The 19,466-nt window shown below is 39.4% G+C and overlaps 1 protein-coding gene across 1 annotated transcript in view; it reads left to right on the top strand.

Moving 5' to 3' along the window:
• BOD1L1 (biorientation of chromosomes in cell division 1 like 1) overlaps positions 1-7,619 on the top strand; it is a 36,711-nt gene extending 29,092 nt beyond the window's left edge. Inside the window, 5 exon segments of the mRNA XM_079305822.1 lie at positions 2,737-2,771; positions 2,878-2,962; positions 3,398-3,551; positions 5,203-5,346; positions 6,477-7,619. Of these exon segments, the coding sequence (XP_079161948.1) occupies positions 2,737-2,771; positions 2,878-2,962; positions 3,398-3,551; positions 5,203-5,346; positions 6,477-6,585 (527 nt within the window). The 3' untranslated portion in view covers positions 6,586-7,619.
• Positions 7,620-19,466: the final 11,847 nt, after the last annotated feature.

Genomic DNA, 19,466 nt, shown 5'->3' with positions numbered 1-19,466 from the left:
AGAAGAGGGTTTTCACAAAAATCACATGGGTCCTTCTTCATCCTGACATCATCTCAGGCAGTCAGTGTTATTCATGAATGAAAACATCTGAAGAAAGAGATGAAATGAAGACTTATCTCTAATTGCTACCAGATTTTTATTTTTAAAAAAGAGCAGCTTGATAAGCACTTAGTTCAAAGATGCAGCAGCACCACTCAGTAATGAGTAATGCATTGCAGAATATATGAAATAATTGAGTGGGCTAAGTATATGGCAGAGCTTCAGAGGAAGGTAGGTACCCCATCATACTGGCTCTTTGTGACTGTTTTCCATTTCTATGTGTTCTTTCATACAGTGCTTATCAATCACACTTACTACATTACATTTCAAATTTTGTCTAATTTTGTTAATTGTTTTATCTGTGGATATGTATCTAAAGATCTTAGGGGTATCTTGAGGGGATATTTCTTTCCCTTTTCACAACCTCCTGTAAGATCTTTGGAACATGGTTGCTTATCTTGACTCAAAAATGTACTTTAAGTGCTTCAAATTAAAATAGAATTAAGTGAAATACCTTTCTATTTCTCTTTCCTAATTTTTCTTGTGTATAGAGTCTGAACTGCACTGTTTGTTTAAATGTGTCTTTTTAATTAAAATTATTCATTAAAAAATCTTTCAAAACCCATTATAGGGAGCAGGTGAACTGAAAAGTAGGTTAAAAAGTGGTTTGTAACAAATGGAAACAAACATGTAAAAAATGTGAGAAACCAGATCTTTAAAACAAATCTTCTGGAGTTTCCAAAAGCTTAGGTTTGTACAGATATACTAACACGGCTGCACTGCACATATGGACTGTTTCCTATTTTCTCCACATTTGTTAAAATGTCAGCTTTAATCCATGTGCCTCAGAATTGTCTCTGGATGGTTAGCTTGTTGTGTGATACTTGATTTCAGTGAACTGCAAAGAGAACAGACAAGAATGTGAGAATGAAATAAAAGTGCATTCTGCCTTGCTTTTTATTCAAAAGGACAGACACCTAACTGTGTACTTTGAGTGTGTTATGTAACATTTCCGGGCAAAAGGCTGTTGATATCACAGCAGTGTTAAGAGGAGTGTATAAAGTGGAATGTACTGTTAAATTTTCACCCTGTATTAGCATTCCTGGGCATAAAGGGGTTGAGACTCCCTGGCAATGAAAAGGAAACCAAGTCGAATCTGCCTGTGCAGTTCACTTTGGTGGTTTCTGGGTGTTCTGCTAAGGGTTTGCAATAGAGACAGACATCCATGTGGAGTGGGATGCAGAGTTTCATTTTTGGTCACTATAGCACATGCAGTTAAGAGACACATGTTTTTTGAAGGTGTCACCATCCTATAACAATGACACTGAACTTGAAACTAATTACTTAGCACTTATCAACAGTTTTACTATTTTTATACTTAGCTTCAGATAAAAGTACCACATTTTCATATCTTATAGAGGGTTATCTGTTAAAGGCATGTCATGGATCTAGATGAGATTATTCTTCAGTCAAAAAAACCCTTTGCTACAAATTTGTCAAAATGTACTAGAATTAATTAAGTGTCTCTTGAACACAAAGAACTAATGCAAGCTGGTTATATTATGTATGTGCTTATGTTGTGTGAAGAGCTTAACACAGTGGACACTCCTATGGATTACTTCATTTACTTTTTAAATACTTATATATATTTTTGCTTTGTATAAAAGTTTTCCTCCATAGCCTTACAAAGGAGTGCCAGAAGCTTGTATGTGGATTTTAGAATATGTTTCTGCTCTTGGACATCTATTATAGACCCTTTTCATTGACATTCTTTTGTTTGTTCTCTTAGTCTAATTAGTGAGGGTTTGAGTTTGTGTTCTCTTTTATTTAGCTTTCAGAAATTAGATAGCAATTTTATGGCAGAGGAAAAATGTTATAAAAATTTTAATTTAGATTGCTTCTCTTTTCTATTGCTAAGGATTTTTAACTCTTAACATTCTGACTGTGTTAAGAGAGAATTCTGTTTGCCAGAGTTCAAAAGCTTTGTAAAATAATCTCTCATCAGAGAGTTAGGGTAGAAGTGGTAACCATGGAAAGAAGCCAAGTTGAGACATGGGATGTTGACTTAAAAATCTGTTTTAATATATATAGGCTAGCCTGTAAAAGTCACTGAGTTGGAAGTAAGAGGTATTTCAGCAGAGGAACTCACATACTGGGAGGTTTTAAGTAGTGTCTTTTTGAGCTTCATCTCGGTCATCTTGGTGTTTAGCATGAACACAGACACTAGAACAGATCACCTGGAGGAATCAGGTTCTAGGAGACTTTCAAAATTGGACTGAACAAGATCCTGTGCAGTGTGATTAATTAGCCGTGCTTTGAGCAGGTGACTGGACTAGGTGACCTCTAGAAGCCCTTTCTGTGCCAAATTTTTCTGTGATTCTTTAATTGGTTGACAGTAGTTAAAGGGGCTAAGTAACTTCTCCTTTTCCATTAAAACAAAACAGCGTATGTAGCAAGGCAATAAAGACTGTCAGTCATATAAAGGCTTAGTACATAAAAAAAAAAATATTGACCCAGTCTCTGTATATAACCAAGTGCAACAAAGCTATTTTCTAAATTAGAAAGAGACTTGAAATGTTTTTTGAGCTACTGTGATGTTTATGCAAAGTTGAGACAGTATAAAAGAATCTCCTTTTAAACTGATTGGTGAAAGATTTGAAGTTCAGGATCAAGTTTTGTTCTTTCCTTTCTTTTTAGGTGCAGACATATCTAATAAAAAAGAAACAACAAATGTAAGTGCAGTTTGTAAATTTACAAACAGTATGTAATGAAAAATGTCTGTCTTCTATGTAAAGTAAATAGTTCTTGACTTAGATGATTCCATTTTGTTTTTTTCAGGAAGATGAAGCTGAGAAAACAGAAGTGGTTGTGCGTAAAAGGGGGAGAAAGCCCAAGCGCTCTGTGGTGCAGTCAGACGAAACGGGTAAAGCATGAGAAACTGTGCTGCTCCTAACAGAATAAGAAATTACTGCTGTGCCTTTCTGTTTACTAATAGCAAAAAGATAAGCTTTATTCAATTTTCCTTCTTGAGGAAAAATCATTGAGTTACAGCTAGTGTAAATATTATGTAAATATGTGTAAATTGCTGTAATCTCATGTCAGAATTGCTACATCCCAGATGCTTTTATAAAGCCTCATGAATTTTCTATGAATTCTGGCTGTGAGCTGTGTAAGTAAACTGTTGTGAATGTGTTAGCAAGATTAAGTCAAACAAGTGTGAACTAAAAATGTTGAAATATGAAGGAAATGGAAAATTACTTACTGAAAATGGGACTTGTGGCTAGAATACCTTTTCTAAATTATGTGTTCGTGGCCTTTTGGAAAATTATAGCATATGTCTAAAATTTTAAATGGACAGAAACAGTGGAGCCAGAGAAGAAGCGTCGGAAGTTAACGTCTTCTGAAGATGAACTAAAAGAGCAAGAGGAAGGTGAGGAAGAGGATGGTGAGGAAGAGGATGATGCACATTCTGGGGCCACAACTAGATCAGCCACAAGATTAGAGGCTCAAAGGTAACTGTGTAGAGACTCCAATAACAAGCTTTCTTCTGCATTGTTCTCAGTTGTTGTGGGGTTTGCAGGGAGGAGATTGTTGCTTTCTCTTTTTGCCTTTTTCTGTTTGTTTGTTTTAAATTGATAAAAGCTTCCCAAATTATTCTGATTCTAATTCTGGTAACACTCGTCTAGGAATGAAGAGGTAAAAGGTGAGGTTAAGGGAAACTGTTAGGGTCTCAAAAGTCATGCTTGAATATGTAACAAGGTAAGAATTGACCCTGTGGGCACTCATCATCCTAGTGATGCCTCAGAATTTGAGTCTAAGGACACTTGGTTCTGAATTGTACAGTTGACTGTACAAGTCACCATTTGGTATTTGATGTTGGAATAAGGTGAAAATGTAATTATCCCTGTCTGTTTCTTTAAGTACTGTCCAAGTTAAATACATTAATCTGCCATATTGGAGGGTTTAATTTCTATTATGGTGATCTGCAAGCTTGGAGAGCAATCTTGCTGCAAAAGACAAGTGTAGATAGCAAGAGTTCTGTTTTCAGGAAGCTGTTCTTCATCTGCCTTAGCACTGGTCTGCCTCTTTGTAGGCATGCTGAACTCTAGCAGAGCTCATCCTCTTGTTCTTTTTGTGGAAACAATGAAACATAGCAGCTTTGGGAAGTTTGGATTTGTGTTGCCGTCTTTCAGAAAATAATTAGACTCCAGACCTTTTTTTATGTTTTTGGTGGGACAACTTTCAATTGACAATATCTACTTCCCTCTAAGGATATTATATAATATATTATATATATTGTATATTAGCCTTTGGGCAGTACTTGGTACACAGTTGCCACAGTGCTCTTGAACTGATACTTTCAGAAGTGAATCTGAAAATAGTTACATGATTCTTCGTTTACATAAAAACTGAAGATTTATCACTGCCACTTAGTAAACAGTGGTTTTGCTTTGGTAAAGGCAAAGGGACTTCCTTTAGTCTCACTAAACTCAAACTCAAGTTTAGGTATTTGTGGATTTATTCTGCTTGCTTGTGGAAGCATCTACTTTTTTATAGATTCGGGGTTGTGTCTCAGATTTCCAGTGCTACCTTTCTAGCTGTGATTACAGCAAAGCATTGCCTTAAGGTGCAACATGCAGTCTGCCTTTTATAAGTAGCATTTGGAAATAATTATGTGGAAGAGGATGCTTCCTCATATTCAGCATTTCTAGATTTCTCTGACTCAAGTAATTTGTTTTCTAAACTATGAAATTAATCGCCACTAGCCAGTTTGTGATTCTGAGCTTGTGGATACCAAAGCTCATATGAGTCAATCCAGACTACAAGATACTTTTTAAAGATAGACACTTATGTACAAAAGTTATTGCAAGATTTGGAATGGATTAATTTGTTGGTTTTTTTTTTTTTTTTTTTTTTTTTGTAAATACCAAATATTGTCAGTACAGCAGCCTTTTGATTCTACATTTGATAAATACATAGCTTGGCATGGTAGTGTGTCTTGAAGCAGGCAAATATGTTTTTCTCACTGTTTCTTTTGGTAACTTTGATTTACTTGTTGCAAATACTGTGCAGTCTTAATTATCTGCATTTGGAATGCAAGAAGAAATTGACTTGGTAAAAGTATTTTGTTATATATAAATTCATCATTCTTTTGTGCTACAGAAAACAGTCCAGCAAGCCAAACACACGTGCAACTTCTAAAGGCAGCAGTCCAAGTTCAGTTTCTCCTAGAAAACGACAGAAACTAGCAGCTAAAAAAAGATCTTCAAGTGATACAAAAATGAATAAATCTCCTCCATTGACACAGTAAGTATTAAAGTTGAATCTACTTTGAGTATTTGTTTTGGAAGGCACTACAGTGATCCTTTCCTTATATGTAACATGCCGCTTGAAAATCTGAACAGCAGACTAGTTTTGTTCTGTTCTAGTGTGATATATAAAAGCTTTTAAAGGATTTTCTTCTGTTTACATTTTTTCTTTTTCTTCCTTTATTTGACATTTGGAAGACTAGATTTTATTTTTTTTTATATCCTTGGAAACCTCTTGGGAGAATCTGAAAATGCTGTTTATGTAGTATTTTAACTTCAACTGTGAATCTTTCCTGAATGGGGGTTGAGAGGATCCATAGTTCAGGTTAAAGGTAAATATGATGGAATGATACTAAGAACAGCTGATGAAAAGAGGAGAAACTCTGAGAGCCCTTATACCAAGTTTTGAATCTATTTCCCTTTCCCTCCTTTCCTGTTATACTTTTTAATCTGTAAATATGAAATCACAGTGCAGAATCCCATGGGAATAAATAACAAATGTGATGCACACTTGCTCTGTATCTTGTAGTTTACCTGTAAAATGTGTTGTATGCCAACCGCATGTAGCTGTCATCCTTTCTAAAACGTGTAATCTCTCCAGGCTGAACCTGGAGAACATGTGCATTGATGGCTGTCACAGTTCACCTCAGCTCCATTATTTTGTGTTATGAATGGCCAAGAGTTTAAGCCCATTCACAGTTAGTTGCAGCTGAAATATGGTGAGCATATAGATGGGTGTGTGAATGCACAGGCTGAGGATACCTGATGTCTGCCCTGTATCCCTCTTGCAGGGCTTGAGACACTATTACTGCTATTCTATCTTTGTGAGATGGGGGCCAGGGTAATGAAGAGTATCTGTTACAAATTTACAGATCTTTCCAGAGAAAGAGAAGGAAGAAGAATTCTAGCTCCAAATTCTACACAGGGAGCACTCTCCAACATACAGAATTACTACCCCATATCCTATTAAGAAGTGTGTTTTAGTAGTAAGCTTTTATATAATGTATCAGAGATGGACAGTTCATCAGTGATGGACAGTTTAGTTCAGCCCTCTGAACAGAATTGTGCCTGAACCACTTTTTTTACAAGCTCTACCATTGTGAAAATAATAATTTAAATGCTTTTCAGGTTAAAGGTGCAGTCTGCCAAACGTAAAAGGGAGGACAGCCCAACAGTGGTACGGAGAAAAGGCCAGCAGAAAGCAGAGGAGACACCACTGAAGAAAGCAAAACGATAATTACCAGCCAGTACTGTTCTTGGAAGAGTCAAAAGGAAAACAAACATCTGTGCTTCTATTTTTTTTAAAGCAAAGGGATTTGCACGTGCTTGTTTCAGAGCTCTAAGTTAAACAATGCAGTACTTTTAAGTTACATTTTAAACAGCTTTATAAACTATTGTTTATACAGAATATTATGTACATTTATTTCAGATGAAAAATAAGTTTACTTTGTATCTGAATGAAAAACAAAGTAGTTATATATTTTATCACTGACTTGGAAAGTTGGAGTTTCCCAATGTGACATGCTAATGCAGATGCTTCCAACCCATAAGGCACCCATGTGCCAACTAATACACTTTGTACATAAACTTGTAAAAATAGGTTGTATTTTACTCTGTGTATGAATTTAATCAATGATGGACATTTTATTTATTATATGGAAAGCATTGGTCTGTAAACTTTAGTATATACCTTAGGGTTTTTTAATTATATATTTTACATTCTATGCAGATGTCAGTAGGAAACTTCCCCTCTGCTCCCCCAGGGCTGTCTAAAATCTAAAGTTCTCCAAAATATGCTCAGACAGTTGGTAAAATATTTTTCTCGCATGCATTAAAGTAGTATAGCATAGTGAAAGGGACTTGGCTCCTTTCTGTTCACATTTGTGACAAAAGTATGACATTTAAAATGTAATCTTACTGGATTATATTTTCACTTGTAAATTTATTACCAACTTCAAGAAATATATAGTACTAGGTTAGATTTATTCACAGTCAACCAATACCACCCTAAAATGAAACAGTTTTATGTTGCAACTAAATGCTTGTTCTTTCAGTATTTATCTTTTTAACAAAGAGGGACCCATCAAAATCAAATGTCACTTCTCCTAACTATAGAGCTTCAGCATTTTATGTTACATTTTATACACAGGTATTAAAAATAGAAGCTGGTATTATTGCCAGAATCTTTTTTTAATGTATATTAACTCTGGTAAGAGCAAATGTTCAAGTGAAGTTGTATATAAAGTTAAACTTTTCTTATGATCAAATGTGTCTCTTGTTATGATGTGAAGAATTGCCAAACAATCTGAGATTATTTTAAGTGTTTTGTTGATATTCTGGTTTATAATTAAAAAATATTTTGGGGGTTGGAATTTTACTTTTTTTTTTCTTTATTTCTCTTTTTTTTGTGAGTTTTTTTGAACTTGTTGTAAGGCAGATGTTTCGGTCAGATATTCTGCTAGGTTTCTTACTGAGATTTTTATATAAAAAATATAAAATGTTTGCCAAAAATCTGAGTTGCCATATTTTATTTTCCTTTAATTGTTTTATGTCAAACTTGTCTTTACAAATGTGTCTGGTTGGAGTCATGTATATAAGCTTTACCTGGTTAGTGTCTTTAAAAAATGTTCACAGTTGCTTGTTTTGGACATGTAAACAGTAGGGAAAGTGTGTAACTGTTTGCCTGCCTTAACACACTATAAAAATACTCACATAATAGGGTTTTTTTAAGCAAGTTAGTCTGAAAGAAGAAAATAGCACTGCAAATTAATTCATTTTACTTTCTACCTTAACTCTGCTGCCATATTAATACATACCTTGCTGGCATACTGTTTGATATATTCCTGTATGTTTCTAATACTGATGTTCATGCTCAGTTGTAGAAAAAGTTAAGTCTTTCCTTTTTTCCCCTTTGCTCCCTGCAGTATGCATAGGCCAAAGTTGAGTATTTTGTCTCAGCCTTTGTTCTGTAAGGCTAAACAGGCCAAGCTGCTTGTTTTTCTGTGGGTGCTTTCCAGACTTTGTTGGATTTGAGTCCTTCCCTGCACCTGTTCCATTTGTTTCCTTACACCTGAATTTAGTAGTGAGGTTGCTCAGGAGGTTCCTAAGGACACCTTGCCACTGGACTATACATTATTATCATTTCTTCTGTCTTCTGGTATACCTGTCCTGCCCTGGGACAGTTCATATTTGCCTATTTTCACAGGCAGAGCTCTTCTGATGGATTATAGTGATTGGCAAAGCTCTGACTTGTGTCAGATCCTTTTGACTGGCTCTTGCTGATATCTCAGTAGATAAACAGGGCTCTGAGGATCAGTGTCAGTCTCTCAAAGCTAAGCTCCTGCCAGATGACCTGCTGTCCTTTCCCCTAGTGATGGATAATATTTAGGAATAACATTTGTTATTCCTAAGTATTAAAGGAATTATCTTTCTCCAGGACAGCCACTTTTTCTTAAAGAGAGGGTTGCCAGTTCTACAAACTTTCAGCTTATGTATGTTTAACTTGCTGCCAGCTTTTCTTGTCAAAAAAATAGGCATCTATGCTAAGCTACATCACTGTAAATCCATATTGGGAATTTTTTCATTTTTTTCATGCTTAGTATTTCAGAGTGTCATCTAAATTACTATTGTACTTCACAGGGACAGTACTGGTCTGCTATAGTTAAGCAAAACTTCAGAGGTTCAGGTTAGACATAAGGAAGAGTTTCCTCACTGAAAGGGTTGTTCAGCATTGGAACAGGCTGCCCAGGGAGGTGGGGGAGTCCCCATCCCTGGAACTGTTCCAGCAGGGACTGGACGTGGCACTGTGCTATGGTTGAGTTCACATGGCAGCGTTTGATCAAGGGTTGGACTCAATCATCTTGGAGATCTTTTCCAGCCTTCATGATTCTATGACTGAATGTTCACAGCTTCCAATTCTTTTGTGCCTTCTGTTCCCCAGAGCCCTTCTGAGGACAAGACAGGGAGGAGAAGAGGAATCAATTTTCCTTAGGTGCGGCAGGAGTCACGTTATGGCAGGGTGGTAGAGAGAAGACTCAGGCACAAAAATTCTGACACTGGGTATGCAGATGGTTATGACTGGATTTATTGCTGATACAATACCTAAATATTGCCCGTGCTAGACAAGCAGGTCTAAAGTGTTTATATATAAGCAGGAAGAGCTGAAAGAGCTTTTTACAGTCTTTGGCTTTGCAGGATGCACAATTGTAATACAGCAAGCACCTCTGGAGCTACTTTAGGACTTTATCTCTTTACGTGATAGTTCCTCCTGCAATTCTCACCTGGTTTTCATCTCGGGACAAATCATAAAGACAGTTGCAAAGTGGAAGAGAGAGAAAGTGAGGAAGGCTATCATTTGCCACAGTCACACACACCCATCTTCTTCCAAAGTAAGGCTTGTACTCCAGCTTGAATCTTCATATATGTATAAAGCAATAATATCTTCCCAGCCCATGCAAATTTAGAGTGGTCAGGAGAAAAATACTGTCCTGCACTGTGATGAAACAGAATGTCCTGAAAGTGTTTTGTGGTGAGATTTGCTCAGGGCCATTTGGTGCAATAACATGGCTAGGCTTCAATCCCAGTAAGTTTCTTAACCACTTGGCTGGTTTTTATGGTTTAGTGGTGTTTGTTCTTCCAGTTCCTTCTCTTGGAACAACTTCATTTCTCTGAATATTAAAATACTGAGTGTGCAGAGATGTGCTAGTGGAAGACTGAGTTCAACTCCTCCCAGAGGTTTACAGAACAGGACCTTGAGTCCTGCTTGCCATACCTCAGCTGCCTGTTGGCTGCTTCTCAGGATCTGTTCATATTTCTAATGCATTCTACTTAAAGACTATTTACACCTCTTAACTGTCTTCAGTTTGAGATACTGTGGGGTTATGTACTATACAGATTTTAAATCACACTAATAGATTCTTTTCAGTTGTTTTTCTTTGTGGTGGGTTTTTAAACCAGCTAGAGGCTCACCAGTTACAAGATTGCAGTTTCATTTTTAGGTGGGGTCTGGCAAGCTTGCAAGTCTTTAGTTGGTGAAATTTCCCTCTAGAGCCTGATCCAAAGTCAGTAGGTGCACTCAGCAGCTGGGGTAGGGTTTTTGCTGATGTTGGCAGATCTTGAGTGCCTCAGTTTTCTATTCCAACAGCTTCTCTAGTAACATATCTACTTCTCAGGGAGGCAGGGGCTAATCTGTGACATCCATCCCAAATACACATCTGCTGTCTCTTCTCTCTCAACCAACATTCCATGACTATCCTACACAGAACAACCTCTGGCCCCAGTTCCTCAGAAGCTGCATAAGGTCCTGAGCTGCTTTAATCTCTCCAGAAACTCAGTAAAAATGTGTTCCATAACACTTGGCAACAAGAGCTGCAGGTGCCCCTGGTCCTAGTGACAATCAGCAGATGTCCACTGTGGTGAAGTCCAACACCAGCTTGGGTGTTGACACCTGAAAGTGGCTTAAGTCTGATACCTGTATCAGGTTCTGCATAGGAAAAGATCATTTGCCACCACACGCTTCTGGTTCTCCCTTACTTTTGGAAGGGCACCTCTGCAATGCTGAGCATCACTGGTCTGAACAGAGTTGCTGCTCCGAATCTGGGATACACTGAGTGTCTTTCCAAAGCAGCATTTGATTTCCCTGAAACTGTATCTGTTTATATTGTAAAGAGTGAAAGTAACTTTTATTCTCTTACCATTAAAATTTTCAGTTTTAAGGTTTGATGGGACCTTGACAAAGGTGAATGCACATTCATACAGCACACACCTCCTCCAAACTCTTGGTAACTCCAGTATCCTCATAACTGCCTGCTCATTCATTTTGTATGGAGCTCAGAAGGCTCATGCCTTCAATTTCAACAGCCTTCCATCGATTTCATTTGCTTGTAGCTTCAGTTTGGAGGAAATTGCCCATGTCAGCCTTCTGCAGGTCTTGGCAGCTTCTTAAAGATAGCTTGCTTCTTCCAGTATATTCCTTGTCCCAGCTATGTACGTCACACTCCATTACTTCCATCATCTCCTCAAAAATCTGGGGCCTGTTTCAAACAGGGTGGGGTTTTTCTACTAAAACATGAAAGTTGAAACACCAAGGAAATTCTATCTCCATTCTAGTCTCTATTTCAAGATGTTTCACAAAAATTCTTTGAAAGGGTATTTGTCATTTAAACCCCCTTCCTCTTCCAAATCTCAGCTTTTTAGTTATCTTTGCTGGCTTTGTGAATAAAGTCCAAAAAAAAAAACATAATGAAAATAAATGTCTTGCTGGGAGTCCCTGGATAGCTGTATTTAAAGCTAGGAACATAACACTCTTGCCAAACAACCGGGGAAGAAAAATATGATTTGAAATGGCCGTAACTTAGTAGGGCAGCAATAGATTTTTGGCACTGACTGTCAAAGGGGTGGGGTTGCATGGTCAGCCTGTGACTGCAAGGCACTTTTCACCTTCCCTTGTCTGCCCCTTGGCTAGTGCCTTTCTCCATGCCAGTGTTGAGTTGTACAGTCACAGACTGCTGCAAGGCAGATTGAAATTACCTCTACAAAAACAAAACTGCAGATCAGTTTTTTTATGTGGTCATTTTATTAAACCAGCTGTTGGTGAAACTGGGTAAATACTGCTGCCTGCACAAAGATATCCACAGAGAGGGGCTGAGGAATCAGCTTCCCATTGTACCATGGGTTTGAGTGCCCTTGATCATCCAGGTTCACCATTACCTCTCCCATGCATTTATGGTCCCTCTTTATCAATAATCAGTGTGATATCAATAATCAGTATAAGTGAACAGTGGGGTAACTTGTGGGGTTTATCATTTCTAGTGACAAAACAAAGAGGCTTCTTGAAAGCAGGATGGATTCTGCATCACCAAGGATGAGGTTTTATTTTTTGTTTTGTGTATTTGTTTAGGGTTGACAACAAATTATACTGGCAATTGAAAGGCATGCATTTCTGCCCTCACCATGAACATCTTGTATCAGCAAGCTCAGGTCCCCTGAAATGTAAGAAAGCTGTCTCAAAGCCTTGATGACACCAAATACACTGAAAATAACTATGCTTTCCTCTGTGGAAACATAAACCTTTCTGTCAGTTCAGTCTGGAGATCAGGTACCTGCTGCAGTCCTGCTGAGCTGCATTTGGGGAAGGACAATGTTTACATGTGGCTCCTGCTAAGCCATACAAAAAGTGCATCTCTTATCCAGCTTAAATAGCTGGTGGGGATACAGCTAAAGAAAAATCTGTATAACATATTTCAGAATAATTTGGACCTTACAAACCACATGAATAGACCAAAATTGAGATGCATTTTTAAACAGCCCCTTTGCTGATCACACAGCCAGACAGCACGGGCACTGGCTGTACCTCTGAACGTGTGCTGAGGATGTAACTGAGAATGAATAACAGATGAGTATCAAAGCTATCAGTCCTACTGTCAGCTGGAGAACTCAGCCCTCCAATGTTGTCTTTTTCTTTTCTAGATATCATTGTAACATGTTGCACATGCTGTGCAATGATTTATATAAGTCAACATACATTAAAATGAATGAATAAAGAGGAATACATGAAAGAAAAATGCTCTGTGATCACATTCATGATACCCCAGCATCAGTTCCAGTGTATAAACTTGAAAATGTTAAAATTAAATAGTCATTCCCGCTTTGGTGCCCAAAGCAAGCAGAAATTTGGAATATGACTTTCCTTTCAGACAATGATAGGTTCACTCCACTCTTTTTATATAAACAAGAGCTAAGAACTGCTCAGTAATATAGTGCTTAATTAATTCTATTTATTCAGGATTTTTCAGGCTAAGTAAATAGGCAGTATAAGGCCACTTAAAAAAAAAAAAAGAATTATGATAAAACTGCGTTCAACTAATTTTGAACTTAGAACTCTATGTGGCCCATCATTCACTCCCAGTAAGATGCCATCTCCTTTTCTGGATCAGAGAAGGGCCTGGGGACAGAGACTGGCAAGAAAGTGGGGAAGAGGAGCCACCAGATATGAACATGAAGGACCACTGAGCCCAGGCAGGCTCTGGAGGTTGTGCCCTTTCCACAGCCTGCTGCCAGCAGTGCTGGGTGGAACAGGACCACCAGAGAGGGGCTGGAGGCTGTGAGAACTTGGTCCATTTCTTTATGAAGGTTTGGCACCAGCACCTCTGGAAGTCAGCCACAGGACAGCCACTGTCATGAGGGGAGGAAAAGATTGGGCAGGTTCCTCCAGGTTGCTCCAAGCATGTGATGCCTAACCAGATCCCACAGATACCAGTGATGGCAAATCACACACCACCCCGTGTCACTCAACCCTTGGTGCTGATTCGATTTCATGTATTTTTTTCTAACCTGAAATTCTCTGTTACAATCTTTGGCTTTTATCCCTGTGTGACCATATCTCTTTGCAGCAGGGTCCCACCCCCTTAAGACCTGCATTTTGCTTGATCTAATTTTGTTATTTTTCTGTTTTCAAAAATCAAAGTTGTATTTGTTCTCAGCTTTCAGTGGCTCATATATTTTTCTTACCTCTTCTCCACCAGGGGTGGGGGGACGGGGGTGAGGAGGAAGGCAGCAGAACAGCATGAAACCTTCAATTCAATTTAGGCAGAAGCATAAAGCAAGGTTTGTTCTGTTTTGAAACAAAAATATTAAAGGACAGAGCTCTGCATTAAAAAAAAAAAAAAAAAAAGGTTGGGAGATTTTTCATTATAAAACATCTATGATGGGGGAGGTTCATACAACAGCTTCTGATTTTCACCCTGCAGTAATGCTTTGCAGGAATACTTTGGTTTGCTTAGCCTGGAGCTGGCAGACACAAGGATCTTCTTCAAGTGCATCCCAGAAAGAAGAAAGACAGCTGTGCTGTGTACCACATGCTCAAAGCTTTGCTGTTACAGACATATTGTGAGCTTCATTTTTCTTGCATGAACAAAATACTGTCCAAAATGCTGTTGTGATGGATGTTCATAGAGTTTTGTTGTATTTCCAGAACTGGGGAAGTTTTTCTTCTTGAAACAACAATAGGCTCAGTGTGTAAGTGATAAGTACTTAAAATACAATTGGTTATTATTTGCTATGATGATTATACACCACTGTGGCAATAACCCAAAACTGAATAATCCATCACAAGTGAACACAAAGACAAGTAGATGCTACCACAGTAAAGGATGTGGGGATGCTCTGTATTGATGCTCTCTATGAGACAGAGAAGGAAAATTATTCCATTCCTTCATAGTGGTCTCCCTTTCAAGAAAGTAGTATAATCGGCAAGGGAGGTACTCCACTTTTCCAAGTAAGTTGTCCTAATTATTTTCTTAAGATTTTTCCTCTTGATCTCTTGAGATAATGGGATTGTTTAAAGACACTAGTGAATAAAGGGCGTGCTTCACAGGTCTCATTCCTTCTCTCCCTCTTTTTTCACCTTCTCAGCTTTTATCATCTCTTTCCTTCAGGGAAAAAAAAAAATGGAAAGTGACTGGCAGTTCTAAAAGGAAAAGGAGTCCAATTACTTTTTTTTTTTACTCAAGAGCATCAGTCTTAAACTGTCCATCTGCATCATATCTTCAGTCCTCAGGGACCAGGGGAGAGGAATGGTCTGGAGTCAGGACAACATACCCATTGAACCAATATTTGCTCTGTGCTGGCCCAACAGCTAGAATATTTTGTCTTGGTCAGTTGGGATCTAGCAAGGGTGAAAATACTAAAACATACTGACAAAAAACCTCCAGCCTATTCCAATAATGTGTCCAGAATCATCAAAAGTGAGAGGTGAAGATCCTGGTGCAGCTGAGCTCCCATTTGCCAGTAAGGGAGCCAGCCCAGCAGGGCTGTGATCTCATTCAGCTGCTTTTAAGATTCCCCCAGCCTTCTCCTTCTGTAAATGCTCACCTAGAAGGCAGGTGAATAACCTGTCTAATTGCAAAGTAAGGCCAAACTCTGGATGCTATAGAAAGGGATGCCCACTCACCACTCCAAACATCAGACCCTGTGCTTCTGAGCAAGTCATTCAGGAGCTTTTGGGAGCAAATTGTGCTAATCTTCTCTAGAAAAACAGCGGCTGGGATACAATTTGGAAAAAAAGTCTGTTTTCCATACACGGTGAGTCCTACAACAGCCACTAGATGGCAACGGGAGCCTGCCAGGTACAGGGCGGGCACGGTGCGCACGGGCAGGCACAGGCAGCATCCCTCATCCCTCATCCCTCATCCCTCATCCCTCATCCCTCATCCCTCATCCCTCATCCCTCATCCCTCATCCCTCTCCTGCTCGCTGCAGAGCCTGGGCAGGTCACACGAGACCCACGAGAGAGGAGCAAGGCAGGGCTGGTGTGCCGTGGTCCTGAGGCCACCACTCCTGAATATCCTGAGCCACCCATCCTCCAGCTCCTCCTGAGCTGCTGCTCTGCACAGCACAGGCAGGATTCTCCTCTTTGAGCAGAAACACCTTTCTTCAGCTCTGCACCCATGAGAATGCTATGCAGCACACCGTGCATAAGCCCGAATCCTCCAAGTGTTTTGATTCCAGATGCAATATTAAATTCCATATAACTCGAGTCTATCTTTATAGGCACATCAAACTTCTTCAGGAACAGTGCATTTAACTTTTTTTTTCCTCAAGTGTAATGAGCTAGATTTGGTGTTTTAATAGAAGTCATCCATTCCATTCCATTCCGTTTCCTTGCTTAGGTCATTCTCATTTCCCTCATTTTCCAGCCCCTCTTCCTAGTGCCTTTCCAGTCATCATCCTCACTTCTCATTTGACCTTTCATCAGTCAATGTCCATTTGTTCCCATCTATGCATTTCAATTCTCTCACAGAACGCCTCTCAGACCTCGTTTCTCCCTTATTTTCCACTTGTCCTTTCCCTTTCCCTTCTTCCCTTTCCCCTTTCCCTTCCCCTCATCAGTTCATTGCAAACCCTTGAATCACATATAATGTGACCTCTCCCTTTGCCATTGTCCACCTTTTTTTTCTTAAAAAGTCCTTTCTTCAGCTTCATTCTTGCCTCCTCTCAGCCTTCTTGGCATGACTAAGGACTTTTGTGGATGAAAAAAGTGCATGGATGTACTGACATTGAACCAGGTTAGCTTTTATCTAGGTGGCCTTTACCTTATTTGTACTAGCTTCTGCAAGTCAATATGATGAGAGAAGTTGTGCAAATATCGAGTAAAGCCATCATAATCCCCTTTTCCTTAGCCATCCTTATTCCTCATTTCTTTCAGTTAACTCTCATGTTCCTGGAATCACCTTCCAGGATGCAGAAAAAAAGAACCGGGACAGACTCAACATCAAAAAACAGCTGAACCAGAAGTCAGGGGGGAAAAGCCTGTTCTTCAAGGAAATTATTGAACACTCTGCCTCTTGGAGAAAATGCACAGGGGATTCTTCTGTCAGCTGGGGCCCAGATGCTGGGGCACATGACAAGGGATGAGCATCTAAGTGAGCTACAGACAGTAACAACTCATTATATTCATCAGTTGGTCTTATCATGAGTCTCAGAATCAACACTTTCTGATAAGCAGTTTATTAAATCCAAGAGTATGGCAGTACAATGCTCTCAAGTACCACTACCACACACCATGTGGAAAGGTCTGGGGCTATTGGAACAAAACTATGCACAGATCCCTGCCATGACATTGATTTGTCTTTTCAGCTCCACAGCTGTAAGACTTGCCTCCTCCTCACTGAAAGGATGTCACCATCTCATTATCTGTTCTGTCATTTGCTATATCCTCTGTAAAAGCAGCTGTTACCTTATACCAAAGCAGGTACCTGAGCTGCCCAGACCTGCTTCTGAAGGCACCATGAAGAAAGCAGCCCCAGGAGCTGTAGTGGTGCACCTGGCTGCATGCAGGCCAAGGAACAAGGCATCTGGGTTGGATATGGAAATTCTTCCACATCCTCCACAGTCTGCAGGATGTCACTCTTCCCTCCAGCATGCTGCTGCTCTTCCAGCATGTGCCAACAGCTCACAGGGATTCAGGCTCAACATTCAGATCATATGCTTGCAGAGGTTTGTTACAGTTAGATGCTGAGGAGACACTAAAACAGATAAATTAAACCCTGTGAAAGAGATATTATTGTGTGTGAAGGTCCTTTAGATGTGGGAGATTTCTGTTCCCTGCATGATAATTATGGGTTAAATCAGAGATAGGGATATCCATTGACATAAATACCATCTGTGTTTGGAATGCTCAGTCAGCCAGACCAAATCATCACAACAGTACAAAAATCTTGGGCTCCAACAGCTTTGTTGCTTATTTTGCAGAAGACTATACTGCAGACACCTTTTTGGAGCTATGAAACATAACAATTCATTTTATTGAGTTGTATTTCCTGATGAGGGAGCATATCTGGTGCAAAAGAGTCTTTGACAGAGAGGTGTTGCACAAAGTGTACAGTGTGTGAAAGAAATACAAACACATCTGAAGTCCTCCAGAGAGTTAATAACAATATTTTTGACCAAAACCTGTGTTTTAATGCTTCCTACAGGCAGCAGTTTCCTATGTCTTGTACAGGGTTGGAAACGTAAGAGTACATGGACAAAAGCATGGGGCTGTTAATCAGCTCTCATAAAATACAGATAATATTTTAAAGCACCAGAAGGTCACACCACAGACTATCCTCCTTCCAAAACAGGGAGAGCAGAAAGATCTCATTTGTCCTGCCAAAAATAACCTCATCTATAGTGCAGGATATCACAGTTTGCCATCTTGGAAATATTCCTTCCAGACAGCACTCCTCTACTCTGTTTCACTTGCAGGCACTTTTCTGCATCCTTTAGCTGTGATAAACCTGGAGAAATAAAAGGCTTTTCTTGGTTTTCCAAGGAATCCATAACTGAGGCTTGTCCATCTACATTTCTGTCCATCTATCACAAGAGTTTTCCACTAAGTCACAGGAATCCTTTAGTGCTGGATACTTTTCCAACCATCTCACTTATACTTGGTCTTGTAATGGGTAGGGTACAAACTGCTTTTGCCATATTGCATGGGGTTTTTTATCTGTCACCTGACTTAATTTTTTTTTTTTTTTTTTTTTTTTTTTTTTTTATGTTGGGTAAATCCCAAAGCATGTCTAGAATAAATTCTAGAAATAGCTACTTCTATGACAGGAATACCCTGAGAACCTACTCAGGAGACAACCTAAAATTCAGAATATCTAAAATTAGGCCAAAAAACAAAATTAAGGAAGAAAGAAATTCTGAAAGAACAGAATTTAACATCATAAGGAAAAGACTGGGTGCTTATTTGCAGTCATCCAGAACCAACATGCTCAAAGTCTCTTTCCTTTAAGAAACACTCAGAAAATACAAACAATACCTGTATTGCCTGCAGACAACTTGTGTCATGTTTGATTTTTTCATTTGTAATTTTCAGGCAGCCAATTAAATCTGCAGGTGTACTGAACAAAACAGAGCCACTAATTTATTTGTGAAGTTTATATAAGTATTTGTATTCTCCCTGAGCAAGCCAAAAGAATTAGTGATTTAATGTGGAGGCTGTGTTCAGATGAAATGTACAGTCACTGTACATACAAAATCATTGCCAGTGGAAACAACTCACACAGTGAACCTGCTAATTGCCCTAACTTCATAAACTCAACCCTGGATCCAAGCTCTCCATGCTCAGACTGCTTGGCTTGGCTGCTCCACCACAGGTTATTGGGCAAGGCCAACACTGTGAGCTTGCAAGGCAGCTGCAGGCATGGACCCCCATCACACACATACAGAGCTGGGGTCTTCTGTCCCCCAGAGCAGTCACAGTGCTCCCAAAGAGGCAGGGGTCCCCTCAAAGAACAGAGTCCCACATGGAGTGAAGCTTGGTCTAAATTGCCTGGTTTCCTTCTCTGTTGGGCAGCACAGTGGGCACTCCTGGGACCAGACCCAGCACCCAGTGCAGCTCTGGTGCTCTCACACCTCTGATTGCCCTTCCAGCACAGGAAGTCTGTCCCATAGCCCTGGCTACAAAATGGATATTCCACAATTCTCATCTCCACAGCACACTGTTTCTGAGACACTTGAGCTCCTGAGTCAGGCCTGCTCCTCAAAGCAGCATCCCAATGGCAGCTTGCAGGAGACTGCCCAAAACACACAGAAGGGCCACATCCTATCTCCACAGTTTAGGCTTCCTATTCA

This window comes from Erithacus rubecula, assembly GCF_903797595.1.
Source record: "Erithacus rubecula genome assembly, chromosome: 5".
In the NCBI taxonomy this organism is placed as follows: Eukaryota; Metazoa; Chordata; class Aves; order Passeriformes; family Muscicapidae; genus Erithacus; species Erithacus rubecula.
The sequence above is the reverse complement of the archived record's forward strand: the minus strand, read 5'-3'. Positions and strand labels throughout refer to the sequence as shown.